Genomic DNA, 26,269 nt, shown 5'->3' with positions numbered 1-26,269 from the left:
GAAAAACATGTGAGCATTGTTGTTTTTGTATTCTGCATGCACTGTATTATGTTTAATTGTCTTTGTGCAACGAAGACAAAAAAGAAAAAAACATATTAACATTTCAAAGTAAATAAACAATAACTCCAGCGAATGTCATTTATTACTAAAAATACATAAATAAGGTAACACTTTAGTATGGAGAACACATATTCACCATTAATTAGTTGCTTATCAACATGCAAATTAGTAACATAGTCGCTCCTAATTAGTCATAATTAAGTACTTATTAATGCCTTATTCAGCATGGCCTTACTGTACAACCAGTAAGCCATTAACTAAGAGTCTTCTCTTAATAACCTCAGAATCATTGCTTATTAGTAACCCTAACCCTTATATGTTCCCCCTAATTTAAGTCATTTAATAAGCAACTAATTAATGGAGAATACTAAAGTGTTACCATCAATAAATGAGTAAAAATGCCCTCACTCACTGTCAAATTATGGCACAAATTATAATGACATTGCATTGTTTGGAATAAAAAACAAAAACAAATGACATTATAACCAATATTTTACAGTAATTTCCAGTAGTAGGGCATACATTGGAATACATTTTAATTAATCTGATCCAAATGTTATTTTGATTCCTAGCAGAGGTCTTTTATATATATGTATATATATATATATATATATATATATATATATATATATATATATATATATATATATACATACATATATATATATATATATATATATATATATATATACATACATATATATATATATATATATATATATATGTATGTATGTATGTATGTATATATATATATATATATATATATATATATATATATATATATATATATATATATATATATACACACACACACATACATACCAAAAAGTTATATTTTGGTTTCATCTGACCACATGACATTCTCCCCATCCCCTGCTGTATCTTCCTTGTATCCATTTTGGTATAAACTCAACTCGTCATGTTTGGAGAAAGAAGAATACTGAGTTGCATCCCAAGAACACCACACTTACTGTGAAGCATGGGGGTGGAAACATTATGCTTTGGGGCTATTTTTCTGCTAAGGGGACAGGACGATTGATCCGTGTTAAGGAAAGAATGAATGGGGCCATGTATCGTGAGATTTTGAGCCAAAACCTCCTTCCATCAGTGAGAGCTTTGAATGGTTGACCAAATACTTATTCTCCACCATAATTTACAAATAAATTCTTAAAAATTCCTACAATGTGAATTCCTGGATTTTTTTTTCACATTCTGTCTCTCACAGTTGAAGTGTACCTATGATGAAGATTACAGACCTCTGTCATCGTTTTAAGTGGGAGAACTTGCACAATCGGTGGCTGACTATATATATATATATATATATATATATATATATATATATATATATATATATATATATATATATATATATATATATATATAAGTGACTAGTTCATATATATATATATATATATATATATATATATATATATATATATATATATATATATATATATATATGAACTAGTCACTTGGGGAGGGGAGGGAAGAAAATCAGAAATATAGATTTTTGAACGATTCTTTTTTTAAGAACGGCTCTTTCAAAAGAATATAACAAACACACAGTGTCTGTCGTCTTTGCTCGCGTTCTCCCTCTAGCGGCCCTTCAAGTCACTGCAGTAGGCGGGGAGTTTAAAGAGAAAACGAAAGTGTACTGTGGCGCCACAAAACGAGAGTGATGAAGCCAAAATGATTGAGGTAAATCTTTCCTGATATGCGCTTCTATTTTTCGCGTCTATCACTTGTTTTTGGTAAAATTTTGATCTGAATGTCGTGTACACTCGAACTGGGCCGTCGTGTAAAGTGCTTTGAAGTCATGTGCTGGCCGGCAGCTGTTGTCACCTCGCCTTGAAGCTGCCTGCTGACTATGACCTGCTTTTGTCTTGGTGACTCTCAACCTTTCGTCTGGACTAAATATCAAAACTCACTTCGTTTCCTTTCTTCGTTTTTCTCTTGCTTTCTTCTTCAGTCTTTTGACGCACACCTGACCTTGTCAGCCGTATGCCATGTGGGACTTTTAGGAGGCCTCACTTTGGCTGTTACCTGCTCTACTATCCGGCCTGTCATCAGCCTGACTATATTTAGTTCCCTCCCGCAGTGCTATAAGAACCTTTATGAATATAGATTTTGTCGAACTGAAAGTGGAACTATTCTTGCATTTGATCACCATAATATTGGCCGCAAAAAGTTTTTCCAAGATTCTGTATTTTTATTTTTTAATTCTTTTTTACCCAAAATGATATAATATCAATAATTTGCATCCCAGCATCTACTTTATATCTGCTAAAAAAAATTGGCCTCATGAAATGACACAAAGGTGTTTTTTAATGAGACAAAAAAATGTGCAAATGTTACTTTGCGTTAGAGATGCGAGGTTTGCGGTTTCATCCACGGAGTCCGCGGATAAACCGCGGGTCAGGCATTTGACATGACGAAAAAATAGATTTTAATTAGATTCGGGCGGGTGGCGGTTGAACCATCCGGAAATATTTGTAATGCATGGTTCTGTGGTCGATTCCTTTGTCATTCAAACTGCCATTTAAGACCCGTGTCATAAAGCGATAAAGACAATAAGAGACGCTATTATTCTCCTGAATGACTGTTGGTAGTCACCCAGATAATAAGTATTAGGGCGTGCTATAAAGCCATTGGCTTTGTCGCCTACTCCAACATGTAAAATCTGTTTCTCAATCTAGCATCATGTTGTGTGTGACTCCCGCAGCAACACGCACACGACTGCAAGGCATACTGGGTGACACAGAGTACACTAATGGTTGTGTCGGTAAGGTGGGCAGGGTTTGGGGCGCGGGGGTGTAAAATATATTCACGTTGTTTCACGAATACAAAGGATTATGGGTATTTGTTGTGATGCGTTTATGTTGTGTTACTGTGAGGATTTTCTCCCGAAATGTGTTTGTCAATCTTGTTGGGTGTGGCTTTACAGTGTGGAACATATTAGTAAGTGTTAAAGTTGTTTATATCACAACCATCAGTGTACTCTGTATCACCCAGTATGCCTTTCAATCCTGAACATGTAATTGCAGAAACTGCACACAACATGTTGATGGACCTACATTCGGTTTGTAAATGTTGAAGGTGTCCAAAACAGTGGCTTTGCAGCACGCCCATATTCTTGTAATCAGGATGAAGGCCATTGGATTGTTGTGGAAACGTCAGTGGCTCCAATTGTGATCGTTACTCTGTGAAATAGGTTCAAATAGCTCTGTGAGTGGTAGAGTCGGACAACCTCTCATGTTTTTCAGCGGGCGGGTATGGTCCTGATAAAATGTTGGTTCGGGCGGACGGTGGTTGGATGACGACTATGGTGACGCGGATGCGGATGATATAATTGCCTTGCGGATGATATAATTGCCTATCCGCGCATCTCTACTTTGCGTTATTTCATGTGGCCATTTTTTTTTATAGCAGATGTGGGATTCACGGTGGGAGAGGGGTTAGTGCGTCTGCTTCGCAATACGAAGGTCCTGAGTGGTCAGGGTTCAATCCCGGGCTCGGGATCTTTCTGTGTGGAGTTTGCATGTCCTCCCCGTGAATGCGTGGTAGTGTTGTGTCGTTCGCGAACGATTCGTTCGGATGAACGAATCTTTTGAGTGAACGTACTGAACCAAATCACTTCATGAACTGATTCGTTCCTTTCTCAGTTCAGTTGAGCTCCGCCACGACCATACCGGTATGAGTGGAACTGGCGCGTTATGTGACTCACTGAACCCTCGACGCAGTCAGCTACTCATCATGGGTGCGGGGGGAAGGACTGAGCGAACGATTCATTCACTGCGGATTACCGACATGAATCACTCAGTGAACGACAACGCTCTCGCTCTCAGGACTCGCGAACCTACTGACACAGGAAACTGACTGTGTTGCGGAGGAGGACGTCACATTGAGGATCTCGTTCAGTCACTGTGCACGTCGTTCATTGGGTGCTAAGGGCTTGTGTCGTTCGCAAACTGACACACACCGAGATCTGCCACTGGGGAAACTGTTACTGACTGACTCATGATTCGCCGACATGCACACATTTTTTGGGAGGGGTTTCGGTGAACACATTTTTTGAACGAATCAATTTAAGGAACTGATTCTAGTGATTCAGTACAGTCAAAATAACTGCTGATCCCATCACTAATGCGTGGGTACCCTTTGGGTACTCCAGCTTCATCCCACTTCCAAAGACATGCACCTGGGGATAGGTGGATTGGCAACACTAAATTGGCCCTAGTGTGTGAATGTGGTCTGTCTATCTGTGTTGGCCCTGCGATGAGGTGGCGACTTGTCCAGGGTGTATCCCGCCTTCCGCCCGATTGTAGCTGAGATAGGCACCAGCACCCCCCGCAACCCCAAAGGGAATAATGGGTAGAAAATGGATGGATGGAATGTGCAAATGTACAGTACAGGCCAAAAACTTGGACACCTTCTCATTCAATGCGTTTTCTTTATTTCATGATTATTTACATTGTGGATTGTCAATGAAGGCAACAAAACTATGAATGAACACATTTGAGGTTATGTACTTAACAAAAAAAAAGGTGAATTAAATGAAAACATGTTTTATATTCTAGTTTCTTCAAAATAGCCATCCATTTTGCACAGTCTTGGCATATGCTCGATGAGCTTCAAGTACACCTGTGAAGTGAAAACCGTTTTAGGTGACTTCCTCTTGAAGTTCATCAAGAGAATGCCAAGAGTGTTCAAAGCAGTAATCAGAGCAAAGGGTGGCTATTTTGAACAAACTAGAATATTAATCATATTTTCAGTTCTTTCACCTTTTTTTGTTTTTATATATATACACACACAAGTATTTATACAAACCTAGTGGTTAGAGTGTCCGCCCTGAGATCGGTAGGTTGTGAGTTCAAACCCCGGCCGAGTTATCCAAAGACTATAAAAATGGGACCCATTGCCTCCCTGCTTGGCACTCAGCATCAAGGGTTGGAATTGGGGGTTAAATCCCCAAAAATGATTCCCGGGCGCGGCACCGCTGCTGCCCACTGCTCCCCTCACCTCCCAGGAGGTGATCAAGGGGATGGGTCAAATGCAGAGGACACATTTCACCACACCTAGTGTGTGTGTGACAATCATTGGTACTTTAACTTTAACTTAACCCCATATGAGTCTGGAAATTGTATTAGATGTAAATATAAAAGAAAATACTATGATTTGCAAATCATTTTCAACCCATATTCAGTTGAATATGCTACAAAGACAACATATTTGATGTACAAACTGATAAACTTTTTTTTTTCCAAATAATCATTAACTTTAGAAATTGATGCCAGCAACACATGACAAAGGAGTTGGGAAAGTGGCAATAAATACTGATAAAGTTGAGGAATGCTCATCAAACACTTATTTGGAACATCCCACAGGTGTGCAGACTAATTGGGAACAGGTGGTTGACATGATTGGGTATAAAAGCATCTTCCATCCATCCATCCATCCATCCGTCTTCTTCCGCTTATCCGAGGTCGGGTCGCGGGGGCAGCAGCCTAAGCAGGGAAGCCCAGACTTCCCTCTCCCCAGCCACTTCGTCTAGCTCTTCCCGGGGGATCCCGAGGCGTTCCCAGGCCAGCCGGGAGACATAGTCTTCCCAACGTGTCCTGGGTCTTCCCCGTGGCCTCCTACCGGTTGGACGTGCCCTAAACACCTCCCTCGGGTGGCGTTCGGGTGGCATCCTGACCAGATGCCCGAACCACCTCATCTGGCTCCTCTCGATGTGGAGGAGCAGCGGCTTTACTTTGAGTTCCTCCCGGATGACAGAGCTTCTCACCCTATCTCTAAGGGAGAGCCCCGCCACACGGCGGAGGAAACTCATTTTGGCCCCTTGTACCCGTGATCTTATCCTTTCGGTCATGACCCAAAGCTCATGACCATAGGTGAGGATGGGAACGTAGATCGACCGGTTCAGCTCCTTCTTCACCACAACAGATCGGTACAACGTCCGCATTACTGAAGACGCCGCACCGATCCGCCTGTCGATCTCACGATCCACTCTTCCCCCACTCGTGAACAAGACTCCTAGGTACTTGAACTCCTCCACTTGGGGCAGGGTCTCCTCCCCAACCCGGAGATGGCACTCCACCCTTTTCCGGGAGAGAACCATGGACTCGGATTTAGAGGTGCTGATTCTCATTCCGGCCGCTTCACACTCGGCTGCGAACCGATCCAGTGAGAGCTGAAGATCCCGGCCAGATGAAGCCAACAGGACCACATCGTCTGCAAAAAGCAGAGACCCAATCCCGCGGCCACCAAACCGAAACCCCTCAATGCCTTGACTGCGCCTAGAAATTCTGTCCATAAAAGTTATGAACAGAATCGGGGACAAAGGGCAACCTTGGCGGAGTCCAACCCTCACTGGAAACGTGTCCGACTTACTGCCAGCAATGCGGACCAAGCTCTGACACTGATCGTACAGGGATCGGACTGCCATAATAAGACAGTCCGATACCCCATACTCTCTGAGCACTCCCCACAGGACTTCCCGAGGGACAGGGTCGAATGCCTTCTCCAAGTCCACAAAGCACATGTAGACTGGTTGGGCAAACTCCCATGCACCCTTAAGAACCCTGCCGAGAGTATAGAGCTGGTCCACGGTTCCACGACCAGGACGAAAACCACACTGTTCCTGCTGAATCCGAGGTTCGACTATCCGGCGTAGCCTCCTTTCCAGTACACCTGAATAAACCTTACCGGGAAGGCTGAGGAGTGTGATCCCACGATAGTTGGAACACACCCTCCGGTCCCCCTTCTTAAAGAGAGGGACCACCACCCCGGTCTGCCAATCCAGAGGTACCGCCCCCGATGTCCATGCGATGCTGCAGAGTCTTGTCAACCAAGACAGCCCCACAGCATCCAGAGCCTTAGGGAATGCGGATCTCATCCACCCCTGGGGCCTTGCCACCGAGGAGCTTTTTAACTACCTCAGCAACCTCAGCCCCATAAATAGGAGAGTCCACCACAGATTCCTCAGGCACTGCTTCCTCATAGGAAGACGTGTTGGTGGGATTGAGGAGGTCTCCAAAGTATTCCTTCCACCTATCCACAACATCCGCAGTTGAGGTCAGCAGAACACCATCCGCACCATACACGGTGTTGACAGTGCACTGCTTCCCCTTCCTGAGGCGGCGGATGGTGGTCCAGAATCGCTTCGAAGTCATCCGGAAGTCATTTTCCATGGCTTCCCCAAACTCTTCCCATGTCCGAGTTTTTGCCTCTGTGACCGCTGAAGCTGCACACCGCTTGGCCTATCGGTACCCGTCCACTGCCTCTGGAGTCCTATGAGCCAAAAGAACCCGATAGGACTCCTTCTTCAGCTTGACGGCATCCCTCACCGCTGGTGTCCACCAGCGGGTTCTAGGATTACCGCCACGACAAGCACCAACTATCTTGCGGCCACAGCTCCGATCAGCCGCCTCGACAATAGAGGTGCGAAACATGGTCCACTCGTACTCAATGTCCAGCACCTCCCTCGTGACATGTTCAAAGTTCCTCCGGAGGTGGGAATTGAAACTTTCTCTGACCGGAGACTCTGCCAGACGTTCCCAGCAAACCCTCACAATGCGTTTGGGCCTGCCAGGTCTGTCCGGCATCCTCCCCCACCATCGCAGCCAACTCACCACCAGGTGGTGATCGGTAGAAAGCTCCGCCCCTCTCGTTACCCGAGTGTCCAAAACATGAGGCCGCAAATCCGATGACACAACTACAAAGTCGATCATGGAACTGCGGCCTAGGGTGTCCTGGTGCCAAGTGCACATATGGACCCCCATATGTTTGAACATGGTGTTTGTTATGGACAAACTGTGACGAGCACAGAAGTCCAATTACAAAACACCACTCGGGTTTAGATCCGGGCGACCATTCTTCCCAATCACGCTTCTCCAGGTTTCACTGTCGTTACCAGCATGAGCGTTGAAGCCCCCCAGCAGAACAAGGGAATCACCCGGGGGAGCACTCTCCAGTACTCCCTCGAGTGTACCCAAAAAGGGTGGGTACTCTGAACTGTTGTTTGGTGCGTAAGTGCAAACAACAGTCAGGACCCGTCCCCCCACCCGAAGGCGGAGGGAGGCTACCCTTTCGTCTACTGGGTTGAACTCCAACGTGCAGGCTTTAAGCCGGGGGTCAACCAGAATTGCCACCCCAGCCCGTCGCCTCTCACTGCCGGCCACGCCAGAGTGAAAGAGAGTCCAGCCCCTTTCAAGAGAAGTGGTTCCAGAGCCCTTGCTGTGCGTCGAAGTGAGTCCGACTACATCAAGCTGGAATTTCTCTACTTCGCGCACTAGCTCAGGCTCCTTTCCCCCAATTGAGGTGACGTTCCACGTCCCAAGAGCGAGCTTATGTAGCCGAGGATCGGACCGCCAAGTGTCCTGCCTTCAGCTGCCGCCCAGCTCACATTGCACCCGACCTCTATGGCCCCTGCTATGGGTGGTGAGCCCATTGGAGGGGGGACCCACGTTGCCTCTTCGGGCTGTGCCCGGCCGGGCCCCATGGGTACAGGCCCGGCCACCAGGCGCTCGCCATCGTGCCCCACCTCCGGGCCTGGCTCCAGAGGGGGGCCCCGGTGACCCGCGTCCGGGTGAGGGAAATCTGGGTCCTTTGTTTTTACTTTTCATAGAGGTTTTCGAGCTGCTCTTTGTCTGGTCCCTCACCTAGGACCAGTTTGCCTTGGGAGACCCTACCAGGGGGCTTAATGCCCCTGGACAACATAGCTCCTAGGATCATTGGGACACGCAAACTCCTCTACCACGGTAAGGTGGCAGCTCAGAGAGGAGATAAAAGCAGCTTCCATGAAATGCTAAGTAATTTACAAACAAGGATGGGGCGAGGGTCAGCACTTTGTAATCAAATCGTCAAACAGTTTTAGAACAACATTTCTCAAAGAGCTATTGGAAGGAATTTAGGGATTTTACCATCTACAGTCCGTAAAATCATCAAAAGGTTCAGAGAATCTTGAGAAATCACTGCACGTAAGCAATGATATTACAGACCTTTGATCTCTCAGGTGGTACTGCATCAAAAACCAACATTAGTGTGTAAAGGGTATCACCACATGGGCTCAGGAACACTTCATAAAACCACCGTCAGTAACTACAGTTGGTCGCTACATCTGTAAGTGCAAGTTAAACTCTACTATGCAAAGCAAAACCCATTTATGAACAATGCCCAGAAACACCACAGGCTTTGCTGGTCCCGAGATCATCTATGATGGACTGATGTAAAATGGAATAGTGTCTGTGGTCTGAAGAGTCCACATTTCAAATTATACTTGGAAACTGTGGACGTGGTGTCCTCCGGAATAAGGAGGAAAATAACCATCCGGATTGTTATAGGTGCAAAGTTTGAAAGCTAGCATCTCTAATGGCATGGGGGTGTATTAGTGCCCAAGGCATGGGTAACTTACACATATGTGAAGGATCCATTAATGCTGAATGGTCCATACAGGTTTTGGAGCAACATATGTTTTCATCCAAGCAACGTTATCATGGACGCCCCTGCTTATTTCAGCAAGACAATGCCAAGCCACGTGTTACAATAGCGTGGCTTCGTAGTAAAAGAGTGCGGGTACTTTCCTGGCCCGCCTGCAGTCCAGTCCTGTCTCCCATGGAAAATGTGTGGCGCATTATGAAGCGTAAAATACGTCAGCGGAGACCTCAGACTGTTGAACGACTGAAGCTCTACATAAAACAAGAATGGGAAAGAATTCCACTTTCAAAGCTTCAACAATTAGTTTCCTCAGTTCCCAAACGTCTATTGAGTGTTGTTAAAAGAAAAGGTGATGTAACACAGTGGTGAACTTTTCCTTTCCCAACTACTTTGGCATGCTTTGCAGCCATGAAATTCTCAGGTAATTATTATTTGCAAACAAAAAAAAACATTTATGAGTTTGAACATCAAATATGTTGTCTTTGTAGTGCATTCAATTGAATATGGGTTGAAAAGGATTTGCAAATCATTGTCTTCCATTTATATTTACATCTAACACAATTTCCCAAATCATATGGAAACGGGGTTTGTACAATGAAATTAGCTTTTTTTTGGGCCGATATCGTATCTCAAGGCTCCAATATCTGTATCGTATCGGAAGAGAACTCACTACAACTTTATATGTTTCTGACTGCAGGACGTGTTGGAAAAGCTTTTCACTTTTCACAACCCTGAAAATTTTGCCTGTAGATTTTCTGATAAAAGCCCAGCAACCGTACTTCACAATGATGACATTTTTTACAGTATTTAAATTTGATGCAATGATGTTCCTCAAACATATCTGAAACAAAAAAAATCATAACCACACTGTTTTTTACTTTCTACTCGTACTTTAAAATTGCAGATGGACTGAGACTGTAGAGCAGGGGTCCCTTGGATACGGCCCGCCGGCGTCTAAAATCCGTCCCGCGGAAAATCCCAAGTTAAAAAAAAAAAAATTAATGATATTATTTTATTTTTTATTTGAATTTTGTTCAAATCTGTCCTTTCTAATCCATTTTACTCTCCTAGCTGCTCAGGCAAATCATATTGTCGAGAAATGCATTTTCCTATCAATAACTTGACATCATCAGCGGCAAGTGCATGCTCTTTCAGTCAATTAGTGCGTGAGGAATATATATATATATATATATATATATATATATATATATATCATATACTATATATCGTATACTATAAAAACAGTACCACTTTTTATATTTTCCTTTGTTTGTTTTTTATTGTAGCAACATGGTGGTTAACGCTTTGAAGACTTATGCATGGATGTTAATATATATATATCCATCCATCCATTTTCTACCTCTAATTCCCTTTTGGGATAGCGGGGCGCGCTGGTGCCTATCTCAGCTACAATCGGACGGAAGGCGTTGTACACCCTGGACAAGTCGCAACCTCTTCAAAGGGCCAACACAGATAGACAACATTCACACTCACATTCACACACTAAGGCCAATTTAGTGTTGCCAATCAACGTATCCCCAGGTATATGTTTTTGGAGGTGGGAGGAGGCCGTAGTACCCGGAGGGAACCCACGCAACTCCACACAGAAGGATCCCAACCCAGGACCTTCGTATTGTGAGGCACATGCACTAACCCCTCCTGCACCGTGCTGCCCCCAATTATAATATTATATACTATATTGCAAAACTATTTTTGTGAGATAAAAATAAATAGTTAAATATCTGCTTGTCATCTTTATTTAAAATTTTAGAGCAAGTTATGCATGAAAAAATATAATAATAAAATGCATATGCAATTTAATTAATCATGATTAATCACAGGTTATTACCCGCATGCATATTGTAAATTAATTTGAAAAAGGGCCCCTCTGAAATAGAATAGAATGGACTTTATTTTCATTATATTTGCATATAACGAGATTAAAGACTCCAACTTAAGGTGCGGTAGTGGGAACAAATATGGGGTGAAATGAATAACACAAGAGGTAAAAAGGAAAAAACTAATAATTGAAATAAACAGACTACTATCCAATAGAAATAATAAGCAATCCTGTACAATATACAAAACACTAGAAATACAAAATTCTGTACAATATACAGAACAAGACAAGAGTACCGAAGTAATGAATAACAATCAGTGTCGGACGTTTTGCACTCGAAGGGTAGTATTGCACAGTATGGTATTAGGGCATGATATTGTATAAGGGTGAATTATTATTATTGTAAGTTAGAGTTCAATATGGTGACAGCTGAAAGCAGCCATTACTGCGATGTGGCCCTCAATGAAAATCAGTCTGACACCCTGGTTCTAAATCATTACTTCTTACCATTGTTTTTTTTCCTAGATTTGAAAAGGCGGGAGAAACAAGACTTGGCAGCAGACACATCACCTTTACAGGCATCCAATTAAAAAGGCGTTTCCCCCTCATGTTCAGGATTTGACAGCCTGTCCTTTTCACTCAAAATGGCCGTGGTGAGGCTGTTAGTGCTGTCTCTTCTCCATGCATATGTGCTTGGACTGCAGCCCACCATCATTTCACAGCAGGCATCAAACCCTCCTCATGGAGAACAATCTCCTTTAGAGACGGGCAATCTGTCCTTCCCCTGGAGCCGCCTTCGCCTGCCAAAGTAATCTCCATCCCATATTTACCCTTCATTAAAAGGAAAATGGCAGGACTGTATTATTTAGTATTTTTCTTCCTACAGGTACATCATTCCTCTTCACTACCACATCTTGGTGCACCCAAACCTCACCAGTCTCCATTTCACTGGCTCTGTCACCATCCAAATTGACGTCCAGAACAACACAAATTGGGTTGTGCTACACAGCAAGGATCTGCAGATCTCCAAGGCGACCATATTGGATCAGAACCTTGCTCATCTGTCTGAGCAGGTAGTGTTGAACACAAAGCAGTCCGAGTGTAGTCCATGTGGATCCGACTTCTCCTTGTCTTCCAGGTACTGCCGTGTCTGCACAACCCCGCCCATGAGCAGATAGGCATTTTCTCTCCCCGGGTACTCAGCAGCGGGCAGAACTACTTCCTGTATATCGAGTTTGGAGCAGAGTTGGTGGAAGGCTTCCATGGTTTCTACAGAAGCACCTACAGGACCAGTTCAGGAGAGAGGAGGTGAGAAATACATTGGTCGTTTTACCGAATCGGTAACGTTTGCATGGAACTCAGTTGTTTTTCAATTCTGCTGTACTGTAAATTCGATAATACACATATTGCACTACTCAAAATGTGTATTGGAAAATCTTGTTTTTGTACAAGGTCTCTCTAATGCTGAAAATAATGGCACTTATTTTATAGTTCTAGACCAGGGGTGCCCATTACGTCGATAGCTAGCTACCGGTAGATGGCATTGAAAAAATAGACCTAAAAATTATCAATCATCAATATTCACTAAGACGTCACTTTCGTCACTTGATTGACATTCAGGGCACCCGAGGGTCTTGTGAAATGACTTTGGCTGCTGCCAGATCATTATTAAGAAAAAACGACCGACAGGAAGGCGAGAAACACTTTTTATTTCAACAGACTCTCGCGCCGTACCTGCCGTCAACATTCTAAAGACCGATTGCACAGTTCCTGTCTTCACAATAAAAACCCTGCTCCATCCTGCCTGCGCTAACAAAATAAGAGTCTCAGAAAGCTGGCGTACACAAGCTAGCAAGCTACGGAATTTGCCGCCAATGTATTTCTTGTAAAGTGTGTAAAAAGGAGTATGGAACCTGGATAAATAAGATGCCAAAAACCAACCACTTTCTTGTGGTATTGGACAGAAAGGAGGACTTTTTTTCTCCTCCATTTAAAAATGTGGACGTTATCATCACTACTGTCTGATTCCAATCAACGCAAGTCATTAGAATCAGGTAATACACCAACCTTTATTCTTGTTGTCATGAAAGAAAGAAATTTATATGTGTTAAACATGCTTGTATTATCAATGAACACCTTTAACTTGTTAACAAAAACATATTTTTCATGACAAAAATGCAGCGGGTGTGGCAGGGAAGTGCTGCAGCCTTCCAGTTAAGCACACCAAGTCTTCTTGCCAACAAAGTAGTGAATGCCACCAGATTATTTTTGGATTTGCCAATAGAACACAACAGAGGGGCTACACCGAATAGTTTGCTTAGAGGATTCAGTTCAATCCTTTCGCCAATTACCAAAGACAACGTATCTGTCCAATAGCTGCAGAGGGATGGGTAGAACAGAAACATAGGTATTAAATTACCTGGAGACTGTTGGCAGCAATCCCACCACTCAGATATTCCACAATACATCTTACAGTGAGACAAAAATACTCGCAAATGCGCCCAAAAATAGAGATGCAACTTTATAAAATATAAAAGATAAAAATGTGGCATGTGCAAAAAGGGATTTTGCACATGCCACATTTTTTTTGGTCCAATAGCAAATCCATCCAAAACTAGAGTAGAATTTTCGTCAATCCGTGTAGCATGTTTGAAATCAATTTAAACCATAACCAAATGATTGACCACTCCATCCCACCTGCATGTCCATGCAGAGCAGTGGGGTTACTTCTCCGAGCTCACACACACAACCAGGATTAAACTAGATCTCAGTTGCCTTTACTTGACACAAACTGCACTGGGCGCTCGTAACTACGAGGGTCGCAGGGAATATTGAGCAACAAATCAATGATAGAAGTGACAAACTAGTGAACTAGCTGGCTCACATGTCACTAGGCAACAGGCCCCGCCTTTTAAAAGGCACACACAGACACTGAAACTTATCTTAAATGCGTTATGCCAGATATTTGAAATTAATTTTTTTAAGTAAAACATTAACTTCCCTACTAACTAATCACATTTTTGAAGAGTAATTCCGTTAGTAATTCAATGATGTTTTGGGTAAATTAACAAGTAATTGTAATTAATGACTTTTTAAAGGTAATTTTCAGAACACATCCTGGCTAACATCTTTGTGTGTGTGTCCTAAAATAATGTTAACCTATATAAACAACATTGTTAAAGATCAATTTATTCATGTTGATGCTGACCTTTAACACGTTCTCTTAAACCAGTGCACTTTATTTCACATTTTGTTGTTTTGTGTTTTTGTTAGTTAAATAATTGAGCATAGTTATTTTTTTAAAGAAGATTAGAGATTGTATTTGAACTTTCTAATGTTATTTTCAAGGATTTTTTTTTTCTTATCGCCACACACCTCTTAAGTTAGGATCCTATTATGCAAAACCTATTTTTCAAAGCAAAATAAGATAAATTGGAGCACAAATCTAATTAATTTTGGACAGCATGGTGGATGAGGGGTTAGTGCATCTGCCCCACAATATGAAGGTACTTAGCAGTCCTGGGTTCAATCCCGGGCTCGGGATCTTTCTGTGTGGAGTTTGCATGTTCCCCCCGTGACTGCGTGGGTTCCCTCCGGGTACTCCGGCTTCCTCCCACCTCCAAAGACATGCACCTGGGGATAGGTTGATTGGCAACACTAAATTGGCCCTAGTGTGTGAACGTGAGTGTGAATGTTGTCTGTCCATCTGTGTTGGCCCTGCGATAAGTTGACGACTTGTCCAGGATGTACCCCGCCTTCCGCCCGAAAGCAGCTGAGATAGGCTCCAGCGACCTCCCGCTAACTCAAAAGGTACAAGCGCTAGAAAATGGATGGATTGATGAATCTAATTAATTGTCAAATTGATTAATCGTTACAAGTTAATATAATTTTAGAAAGCGGTGACAGAGCAACAGGTTTTATTTTTCTAATGTTCATGTTTAAAAACATCTTTTGAATTGCATTTATTAAATATATGATTAAATCTACGTGCAGGAAACTTGGCTTCATTTTGATGTGTATTTCTACATTTTGCACTACCAGGGGAAGCAAATGGCACCGATTCGGTGGAATAGCCCATATCCAAGCATTCATAACAGGGTCAGTACCGTGAAATAACATGTTATGTCTCTTTTTAGAACCTTAGCTTCTACTCACTTTGAGCCTACGAGCGCTCGGATGGCGTTCCCTTGCTTTGACGAGCCGAGCTTCAAAGCCAACTTCTCGGTGCGGATCAGAAGGAGCCCTGAGTACATTTCTTTGTCCAACATGCCGATAGTACGTGCAATATCGCTTCCACCACCTGGTCGTCTGAATGTTAAAAAATGCCAACCAAGTCTGCTCGTCTTAGGTCAAGACAGTCGAAGTCGACAGTGGCCTGCTGGAGGACCAGTATTCTGCAAGCGTCAAGATGAGCACGTACCTTGTAGCGTTTGTCGTCTGCGATTTTAAATCCGTTACTGCAACAACATCTTCTGGGGTGCAGGTATTTGGCTTCTACAAAATAGTCTTCTCGGAAAATATAGAGATATTTAATGCATTGCTTCATTGTCATACTGTAGGTGTCCATCTATGCTGATCCGGAAAAATGGTCCCAGACTCACTATGCCTTGGAAGTTGCTGTGAAAATGCTTGACTTCTATGAGGAGTATTTCAACATATTTTATCCCCTCCCTAAGCAGGGTAAACCTTTTTAAAATTATTGTAACCAAAACAAATCCAACCACATGTTTACACACTTTTTCTTTTCTTGTTAAGATTTGATCGCCATTCCAGACTTTCAATCCGGCGCCATGGAAAACTGGGGCTTGACCACCTACAGAGAGATCAGCTTGCTTTATGATCCTCTTGTGTCATCTGTTTCTGACAAACTGTGGGTTACCATGGTGATTGGGCATGAGCTTGCCCACCAGGTTGGAGTGTGTTAATTAAGCTTTGTCCCCACCAAGCGGTATGGCCTGGTTGCATTTTCAAATAGCTCAACTTACAAGCTTAATTGGTTCTGTGACTGAGCTCTTTACTCTAAACATTTGTATTTCAAATCAACGTCGCTCAATACAATTAATTAAAAATCCATTTAATTGGTGCTTGGCCCACAAGACAGCACAGATTTAACATGTAACATGCCTTTTAAAGAGAAAAACTTTTTTTAAGGAATACTGTATGACAAACAATACAATAGAACGGGGATTCCCATACTACGGCCAGCCAGCGTCCTAAATCCGGCCCGTGAATAGTCTCAAGAAAACAAAATATCTATATTTTTTTATTATTATTATTTTAATCTGTCTTTTCTAGCCAATTCATTAATCCATTTTCTACAACTTGTTACTTTCGGAGTCTCCGAGCCGCTCAGGCAAATGATATTGTCTAAAAATGCATTTTCCCGTCGGTAACGCAAACTGGCAAGTGCGCACTCCTTCAGCCAATTAGTGCACGAGGGGAAACAAAATGGCAAAATCGTTGGGGAGACTTAAATAGACTCAGAGTGTCAAGTTTTTAAACATCAGTGGACGTATACAGTGGGCCAAACAAGTATTTAGTCAGCCACCGATTGTACAAGTTGTCCCACTTAAAATGATGACAGAGGTCTGTAATTTTCATCATAGGTACACTTCAAATATGAGAGACAGAATGTGAAAACAAAATCCAGGAATTCATATTGTAGGAATTTTAAATAATTTATTTGTAAATTATGGTGGAAAATAAGTATTTGGTCAACCATTCAAAGCTCTCACTGATGGAAGGAGGCTTTGGCTCAAAATCTCACGATACATGGCCCCATTCATTCTTTTCTTAACACGGATCAATCGTCATGTCCCCTTAGCAGAAAAACAGCCCCAAAGCATGATGTTTCCACCCCTGTGCTTCACAGTAGGTATGGTGTTCTTGGGATGCAACTCAGTATTCTTCTTCCTCCAAACACGACGAGTTGAGTTTATACCAAAATGGATACATGGATGATACAACAGAGGATTAGGAGAATGTCATGTGGTCAGATGAAACCAAAATAGAACTTTTTGGTATAAACTCAACTCATCGTGTTTGGAGGAAGAAGAATACTGAGTTTTCTCCCAAGAACACCATACCTACTATGAAGCACAGGGGTGGAAACATCATGCTTTGGGGCTGTTTTTCCTCTAAGGGGACAGGACGATTGATCCGTGTTAAGTAAAGAATGAATGGGGCCATGTATCGTGAGATTTTGAGCCAAAACCTCCTTCCTTCAGTGAGAGCTTTGAATGGTTGACCAAATACTTATTTTCCACCATAATTTACAAATAAGTTCGTTAAAATTCCTACAATGTGAATTCCTGGATTTTTTTTTCACATTCTGTCTCTCACAGTTGAAGTGTACCAATGATGAAAATTACAGACCTCTGTCATCATTTTTAGTGGGAGAACTTGCACATTCGGTGGCTGACTAAATATACTTTTTTGCCCCACAGTATACATATATATATACACACATTATCGCCCGGCCCCTGGCCAAATGTTTTAACCCAATGCGCCCCCCGGGTCAAAAAGTTTTGCAATAGAATTTACTACTAACAAATAGTAATTTTATACTGGACAATATTTACCTTGAAAAGTGGACTTCTACGATATCTCCTTCCGGCTGCTTCTCTGGCCAACACAGCATCAGCAGCTTTTCCATATTTTCATGGATAAATGTACGCCCTTTAGATATTCCTCCTGCTTCAATATGGTACAGACTTACAGTGATACCAACTTATATCACTTTACACTCAGTCTTTTTTGGGGTATTTAGTCCCTCCAAGATTTGGTGATGTTGCGATCGGGCCAATTCATGCAAATTCAATCAATCACCGAAAATTACGTGGAACCTCTCAACTTTGTCAAGCTTTCCAAGCACATTCTAGCCGACAAGCATAATTTTTAGCAATCGATCTTTTTCTCTGAGCCGCGCTCCAATGGCCACATCAACTGTTTAATCAAAACTTGTGTTTATTTCTTGTGTAGACCAAGCAGAAACAGTAAACTGTAACAATATATAGACTCTTCATTGATCAAACAGCCCGATTGCCGTACTCCTGCTTGTCGCTCATAGCTACTTCCAGGTTATTCCTTAAATTTAAGCCTTCATGTTAATGTGGTATGTGATAATTTAAATCCTAGATGAAATATATTTTTATGTTTATTTATTTTGTGTTTATTCAGGGTAATGGAATTAAAAAAGAAAGAGAAATATTTGTAATGCTGCAGAGAGGCAGCATTTACATGTCAGAGATGTTGACGGGGGGTGATAATCCTGTTATGTTCTCTGTAGGCCAGATTAACCAGTGGTGGGTAGAGTAGCCAGAAATTGTACTCAAGTAAGAGTACTGTTACTTTAGAGATTTATTACTCAAGTAAAAGTAAGGAGTAGTCACCCAATATTTACTTGAGTAAAAGTAAATGTATGTTGTGAAAAAGCTACTCAATTACTGAGTAACTGATGAGTAACCTGTTCGTTTAATGATGACGGCAACAAATAATGCACAAAAACATAAGAATAGCAATGAACAAATTCAGAGCCAGGAATATCTCTTAAGCAACTAAAACATTAATATATCAGAATCAGAAATACTTTAATAATCCCCAAAGGAAAAAAATATATAAAAAAAAAATATATATATGTATATATACGTATATGATATTATATTAAAATATATTAAGTAATAATACATTAAAATAAAAACAATTAAGGCAAATTGAGCCACAATAACGTAACAGCACCATAGGCTCAGTAGGCAGAGATTTACAAAGGAAAATAACAAGTTAGCCTTTACGCAAATCATAAAGTCTGATAGGTGTGGGCTGCACCTGGGAACACACTGTGCACTTCTGATTGGTGTTTGTATGCATGCGTGAGTGTGTGTGTCTCTGTCTGTCTATGAGGCTGCAGTACGTTAATAAATTATACCCAAACTACGTACATTTGACAGTGATTCATAGCAGGGAAGCTAACATTAGCCCGCGGTGACAGCCAAAATATCTACTAATGTTACTTACCGCGATGTGCTTCCTCAAAAGCTGAAATGTCCACTTGTTTGGGGAGACACATATGACAACGCCCTACATAACTGTTTTTTTTGGTTGTCTGAAGCGTGAACATCGATTGTATGTGAGGCCAGGGGTGTTTGCGTTTTTTGTCGTCTCTGCCATTGTTGTTGTTATTTTCCCGCTAAAACTTTTTGGGTTGGCTCTGTTTGATTGGTGAAACGGAGTCAGACGTCACCAGTGACTGTATTTGATTGGTGAAACGGAGTCAAACGTCACCAGTGACTGCATTTGATTGGTGAAACGCAGGCATGCGATATATTCTCTACTTTGAAGGTATGTCCGACAACGAAAACAAAAAAAACGTGTATTAACATATCGATAAAAATCAGTAGCGATTAGCAAGCTGAATGTAGAAAATGGAGCGGAGTAAAAGTAGCGTTTCTTCTCTATAAAAGTACTCAAGTAAAAGTATGTTGCATTAAAACTACTCTTAGAAGTACAATTTATCCCAAAAGTTACTCAAATAGATGTAACGGAGTAAGTGTAGCGCGTTACTACCCACCTCTGAGATTAACCAATAGAAAACAGGTGTGCTGGCAGAAAACTGAAGAGAAGGTGAAGGTGCAGCAAAATAGGACCCTCATAGGGGCACCGGAACAGGAAATGATAACAAAACGCAGGAAAATCACGAGCAAAGTCAAAACTGTCATGCGGGATCATGACAAATCTATCATTGTCTCTCATTTTCTAACAAAAAACCACCGCTATAGATTAATCTTAACAGTTCACAAATGCTCTTAAAGTGTTGAAATATAATTACATTATTATATTATAATTACTAAATATACAAATAATATTAAGGACCACTCATACGCAGAGAATGTCTGCAATTTATGGACAACAGAGCATACAATAAGGTAGCCTTTGTTGGTGTTTATTTAATAACTATTATTAAAACAGTACAGTAATTTCACAGTGAGCTCTAAGTATTTGCTTTTTCTGCTATCTCGTGTCTATTTTTAAATACTTTCTAAAAATTAGTAAAAACATAAATACATATGATATTTGTTTTCCCTTTTTTGTAGAAAGCTTTTTTAGGTAGGGTTACAAGAAACACTTAAACATTGATAACACATTCATAAAAGTACAAGTTGATTCAATGTTATTGGAAAAAGTAAGCCTCAAAATATTGCAGTTTTTGCCAAAACTTTATGAAAAAGTTGCTGCCAATTCTGGCATTTTAGGTCTCACAATCACAAAAAAGGACAGAAAAATCCTGGAGGGATTGAATGTTGTCGGTCAGTTGATGTTTAAAATTGAATTTCAGCTAAGTCCACTGTAGTATTTTTCTTTCCTCTCTACATAACTCTGGTCGACAATCCATTCCAAACAGAACTGAACCATACTGTATCACTTGGTCGAGACACTTCAGATTGCTTTAGGTTAAACATTTCGACCCTGAATTACATTACTGTGCAAATGTCATTTTCTTGCAGTGGTTCGGTAACTTGGTGACTATGAAGTGGTGGAATGATATCTGGTTGAATGAAGGGTTTGCCAGATACATGGAGTACATTGCAGTTGAGGCTACTTACCCTGAACTCCAAGTGGTATGTGCTAATCGGATGATCCGGTGAATGTTTGATAATAATTACCACTGTGAGGCTGACCCTTCCTTGGTCCACGTTCTCGCAGGAGGAATATCTACTGCACACATGTTTTGCTGCATTCGGTCATGATTCGCTGAACTCTTCTCGGCCCATATCCAGTCCGGCAGAGAGCCCTACTCACATCAACGAGATGTTTGACACTGTCTCCTATGACAAAGTATGATTTCAGTCTTTCATGCTTTTTCCATAAATATGTCCTGAATACTTGTGAAAATGCTAGGTCTTTATTATAGACAGTCTGACAAAAACAGAATATCCATTTAATACAGGACAGGTAAGCTCTTTTTTGAGACAATAACTGTAAAACACTTCCAACGATACTGTTCAATATTTTTTTAGGACAAAAATGTACATATTCTGGACAGATAATACGGATCAGTGTAAGCATCTATGTAATGTAAACATGCAAAATTGTATGTATCCACAACATACAATGTTGTATGTATACACCACATAATTTACAATGTCGTATGAATCCACCGGATACAATGTCTTATGTATCCACCACATACAATGTTGTATGTATCCACCACAAACAATGTTGTATGTATTCATCATATACAATGTTGTATGTATCCACCACATACAATGTCGTATGTATCCACCGGATACAATGTCTTATGTATCCACCACATAGTGAAGTGAATTGAATTATATTTATATAGCGCTTTTCTCAAGTGACTCAAAGCGCTTGACATAGTGAAACCCAATATCTAAGTTACATTTAAACCAGTGTGGGTGGCACTGGGAGCAGGTGGGTAAAGTGTCTTGCCCAAGGACACAACGGCAGTGACTAGGATGGCGGAAGCGGGAATCGAACCTGCAACCCTCAAATTGCTGGAACGGCCACTCTTTCAACCGAGCTATGCCGCCCACAATGTTGTATGTATCCACCACAAACAATGATGTATGTATTCATCATATACAATGTTGTATGTATCCACCACATACAATGTCATATGTATCCACCGGGTACAATGTCTTATGTATCCACCACATACAATGTTGTATGTATCTACCACATACAATGTCGTATGTATCCACCGGATACAATGTCTTATGTATCCACCACATACAATGTTGTATGTATCCACCACAAACAATGTTGTATGTATTCATCATATACACTGTTGTATGTAGCCACCACATACAATGTCGTATGTATCCACCATATCCACCACATACAATGTTGTGTGTATCCACCACATATAATGTCCTGTGTATCCACCACATACAATGCCGTGTGTGTACACCGCATACAATTTGTACGTATTCACCACATACGATGCCATGTGTGTACACCGCATACAATTTGTACGTATCCACCACATACAATGTCGTGTGTATCCACCACATATAATCAACCACATACAATGCGGTATGTGTACACCGCATACAATTTGTACGTATCCACCACATACAATGTCTTATGTATCCTTCACATACAATGTCGTATGTATCTACCACATACAATGTATACCCACATAAAATGCTGTCCTTTCAACACTTCCTAAGATATTCAATAATTTAACTTCTAACAAATAACAGGAAAAAGGCATTATTGGCTGCAGGTGCAAGCTCCTTGACCATTGATACTGAATGAAATGATAACGAGTGTGATTCAATCCTAAATGTTGTGCTGGCAGAGGCCAGCTGTTGTTTTGTACCACAATAGAACAAAACCATTTTTGTCTGGGTGTGTCCCCTCTTTCAGAGGATTCATACTTTGGATCCTGCACCAGGCTCTCAGACTTGAGCTCTCCTATCGAAGTAACTCAGGGAATCATTCCCTGGACACAGGAGGACTCTGAGAGTAAAAATCAAAGGATATAAATGAGATGTATATAGCAGTTTTTGTATAGTTATTGTGTATTATTGACTGAGTTTTGCTCAATCCATTGTATTTAATAAAAGACAATAAGGAAGTAGTGTTAATGTTGTGTTGATATGGGTAAATATACGTGATCGTTATTGGTATTGGCCGATCCCACATATGGAGGTTCAAGAATCGGCAACATACAACCCCGATTGGAACATCCCTAGAAATTGCAATGTTTTTATCTGCTTCATTCACAATAACGCAAACTTTTCCCTCTTTCTACCAATAGGGAGCATGTATCCTGCATATGCTTCGCCACTTTCTATCAGAAGAGGTGTTCCAAAGTGGGTTAGTGCGATACCTCCGCAAGTACAGCTACAGAAATGCACAAAATCAAGACCTGTGGGACAGTCTGACCAACGTATGAACACAAAAAAACACTTCAGTGGAACCTCGATTTACGAATTTAACTGGTTCTTGAACATGGATCGTAAACCAAAAAGTGTGTGTAGTGAGTTCTCCCAAAAAACAACGTAAACATCAATAATTGGTTGTAGTCTCGACAAAATTTTCTATTCAAGTAAAAAACAAAAACAGCACACTTTGAAGACACTATAATGTGTATATATACCAGTGGCGTGTCGTCAGGGCCAGCTGGCCTAACATAACCAGAAATCATGATCATAATTAAAGATAAATGTAATTTTCTATTTACTTTCCCTAAATATCTAAAAGTATTTCATATTCTTTTCATGTCATATTACGCTCCTTCCAGTGCTGTTGTTTTTAATTTTTGTTTTAATCCAATCAGAATTAAGATAGCTTATGTTGCCATGCTGTACGGATCTGCCCAGGGCCCTCAGAATCAACAATGCAGGCGTCTGTGCACTGTAAGTGAACACGGACATACAGTTGATAGATAATTGCGATAGCCAATCAGATCGCAAGTTGTTGTCAGTAAGGCCTTCTAGCTGGCCTCACGTTGAACTTGACAATTACGTGTCCTGTGATTGGATACTCACTGGGACTGTTAGCGCATGAATTTGAGAACACATACAGTTGATAGACAGTTGTGATAGCTAATCAGATCACAAGTTGTTGACAATAGCCTAACTAGGTAGCGTGATGTTAACGAGACTGTAATTGGATACTTGTCACTTCAGAGTGAGTATCCAATCACAAGTTGCAAATTATCAGGAAGGAGGAAGTGTTGACCCACAAAGAAGGAGAACAAAACGTTGATTAAGTGGCAGATATATATTTGCAAGGCCATTTTTAAGAATGATATTTAAAGAAAAACTACATCTTGTGAGAAAATGTGGGCGATGAAATGAAGAAATGCCCGTCATTTCCACTTGAATCAACGGACTACGAGCGGTACCACTGGCTTATATGGCGTCGAATGGGTGCTATAAAGAGTTCAAATATAATGTTTTTTGTTATTTTAATTTTGACAGTACCACAATTCTGTAAGATATATTTTAATTGCTGATGCGGGTTCATTGATTTTAAATGCACCAGAAAATAACCGTTTTGTCCGTTGTTGAGGTGTTTCAATACGAAGTAGTGCGTAAATGTGTTTCTGTATAGTATTTATCCAGCAATGGTCATGAGGTGACATAAATGATGGTCTTTTGAAAGGTAATCCTTGAAATCAGACATCACTGAAGGCCTTGGTGGGAAACGCACGGCCCGCCTTTGATATATACAGTACACTGTATAAATAGTATATCAAACCAACAAAACAAGATGGCTCAACAATCTCTTTTTCATCAAAACAACACATTGCAGCAAGCTTAAATGTTAACAAACATACAAAAGTTCCGTTTATGCGCTAAAAAATCCTTGAACTAAAGGTGCCGCTAGCTGTAGGCTAAGTTGCTAAAGCGCTAGTTCAAAGCGGTTTTCTATCAGCCCGAAGCTATACAGCAAGACTGTGAGAGTTTGCAACCATTTAAAGCGTTTCTAATCACACAAAGTGATTTCTAAGACAGACTGACAAAGCTCAAGGTACGTCAATTGTGGAAATAAGCAAGTCAGAAGTGCCGCTCGCCGTCGAAGCTCTTTGAAAAGGCTGCGCCGGTGTGTACGGGATGTAAACAGGATGTGACGTTGGGCACCTTTTCTTCAAAACGGCCGTGCACCCGTGTACAAGAAGTGATGTCATCAAAAAGCAGCTCCCAGTGGCTTCAAGAGGCATTCAAAATGAACGAAGCGCTCATACACTGTAACATGATTCGCACACAGAAGCACATTTGGCGCGATGTAAACGTTGGTAAACTGAAAAAGTCGCAATTGGAAGCGTTCGTAAATCGAGGTTCAACTGTACTTCATTTGTATTGTACATTCGTATCTATTGAATATTTCTTTTCTCAGACATGCTCAGAGGAGGATTTTGCCTCAGGAAAGCACTGTTACAGCCGAGAGCAAGCGCATAAAAACTCAGTGAGTAAAACTTGCTGACTTCCATCTTTACAAACTGGTAACTTGATATGTCCCACAGTACCTATTTGCAGGAGAACACTTAGACTTGACCACCATGATGAACACTTGGACTATGCAGAAAGGTGTCCCTCTTGTCATCGTGAAAAGGGTCGGGCCACGTCTGTTTCTCAAACAGGTCCGGTTCCTGAGGACCGCGCTGCCTTCTGACCCGAACTGGTCGACACTGCAACACGGGTGAGGATCCAGTAAAGGTCGGATGATGACTTTTAAATTTTGTTTACTGTTTATTTTATTCTCTCATGTTTTCTTCTGCAGTTACTTGTGGCATATCCCTCTGACTTACAAGGTTGATACTTCCAGCACCATCCACAAACACCTGATGACAACACAAACAGGTGAGCAGGACCTCGTGTCATTAGCACTATCACTACTTCTTTGGTGAGTTGCTTGTAGCAAGAAATAATTAGTGTTACTATTGTAGTTTCCAAACTATGGAGCGCAGCGGTATATAAGCCGTACCTACTAAATAAAATATTAACGTGCAGATATAAACGTTGTGAACTTAGTTATTTACACAGAAATAATCTGTAAATGTTTATCTTAATTGTTTCTAAACAGTGTCTATAACAGGGCAGTAAAACGGCTGATCAAAACAGAAGTCATTGTCATGGACCCACTAGCTGCGGAAGTTAGCTCGCCAATCAACAAAACAGTCTCTATAACTCCACTGTGACATTTTTGGTGAATTTACTGAGGAATTTACTGATACAATACAAAAAGAATGCCATTGTAAGTTAATAATACTAACACAGACACTTGTAAACATGTTTGCGTTTTGGCTAATGCCAACGAAGCCAGCTTGATTACATAACGACAGCAAGTACAAATATGCATAAAAAACACCACTATTTAGTAAGTTTGAGTTGTTTTGGATATATTGTAAAACTTATAAACATTGCTTTAAGTGACGAATAAAGAACCTGTAAGGTAAAAACG

The 26,269-nt window shown here is 41.2% G+C and overlaps 1 protein-coding gene across 1 annotated transcript in view; it reads left to right on the top strand.

Moving 5' to 3' along the window:
- The first annotated feature begins 1,626 nt into the window (after positions 1 to 1,626).
- Positions 1,627 to 26,269, top strand: part of erap2 (endoplasmic reticulum aminopeptidase 2) — a 37,000-nt gene continuing 12,357 nt past the window's right edge. The window contains exons 1-14 of the mRNA XM_061906377.1: positions 1,627 to 1,758; positions 11,861 to 12,143; positions 12,222 to 12,408; positions 12,474 to 12,643; positions 15,472 to 15,610; positions 15,684 to 15,818; positions 15,895 to 16,015; positions 16,091 to 16,245; positions 20,836 to 20,949; positions 21,035 to 21,166; positions 23,118 to 23,249; positions 25,205 to 25,273; positions 25,332 to 25,507; positions 25,589 to 25,668. Coding sequence (XP_061762361.1) covers positions 11,980 to 12,143; positions 12,222 to 12,408; positions 12,474 to 12,643; positions 15,472 to 15,610; positions 15,684 to 15,818; positions 15,895 to 16,015; positions 16,091 to 16,245; positions 20,836 to 20,949; positions 21,035 to 21,166; positions 23,118 to 23,249; positions 25,205 to 25,273; positions 25,332 to 25,507; positions 25,589 to 25,668 — 1,774 coding nt within the window. The 5' untranslated portion in view covers positions 1,627 to 1,758; positions 11,861 to 11,979. The remainder of the gene's footprint in view (positions 1,759 to 11,860; positions 12,144 to 12,221; positions 12,409 to 12,473; positions 12,644 to 15,471; positions 15,611 to 15,683; positions 15,819 to 15,894; positions 16,016 to 16,090; positions 16,246 to 20,835; positions 20,950 to 21,034; positions 21,167 to 23,117; positions 23,250 to 25,204; positions 25,274 to 25,331; positions 25,508 to 25,588; positions 25,669 to 26,269) is intronic.

This window comes from Nerophis ophidion, linkage group LG07, assembly GCF_033978795.1.
Source record: "Nerophis ophidion isolate RoL-2023_Sa linkage group LG07, RoL_Noph_v1.0, whole genome shotgun sequence".
NCBI classification, from domain to species: domain Eukaryota; kingdom Metazoa; phylum Chordata; class Actinopteri; order Syngnathiformes; family Syngnathidae; genus Nerophis; species Nerophis ophidion.
This window is presented reverse-complemented; position numbering and strand designations above follow the sequence as displayed.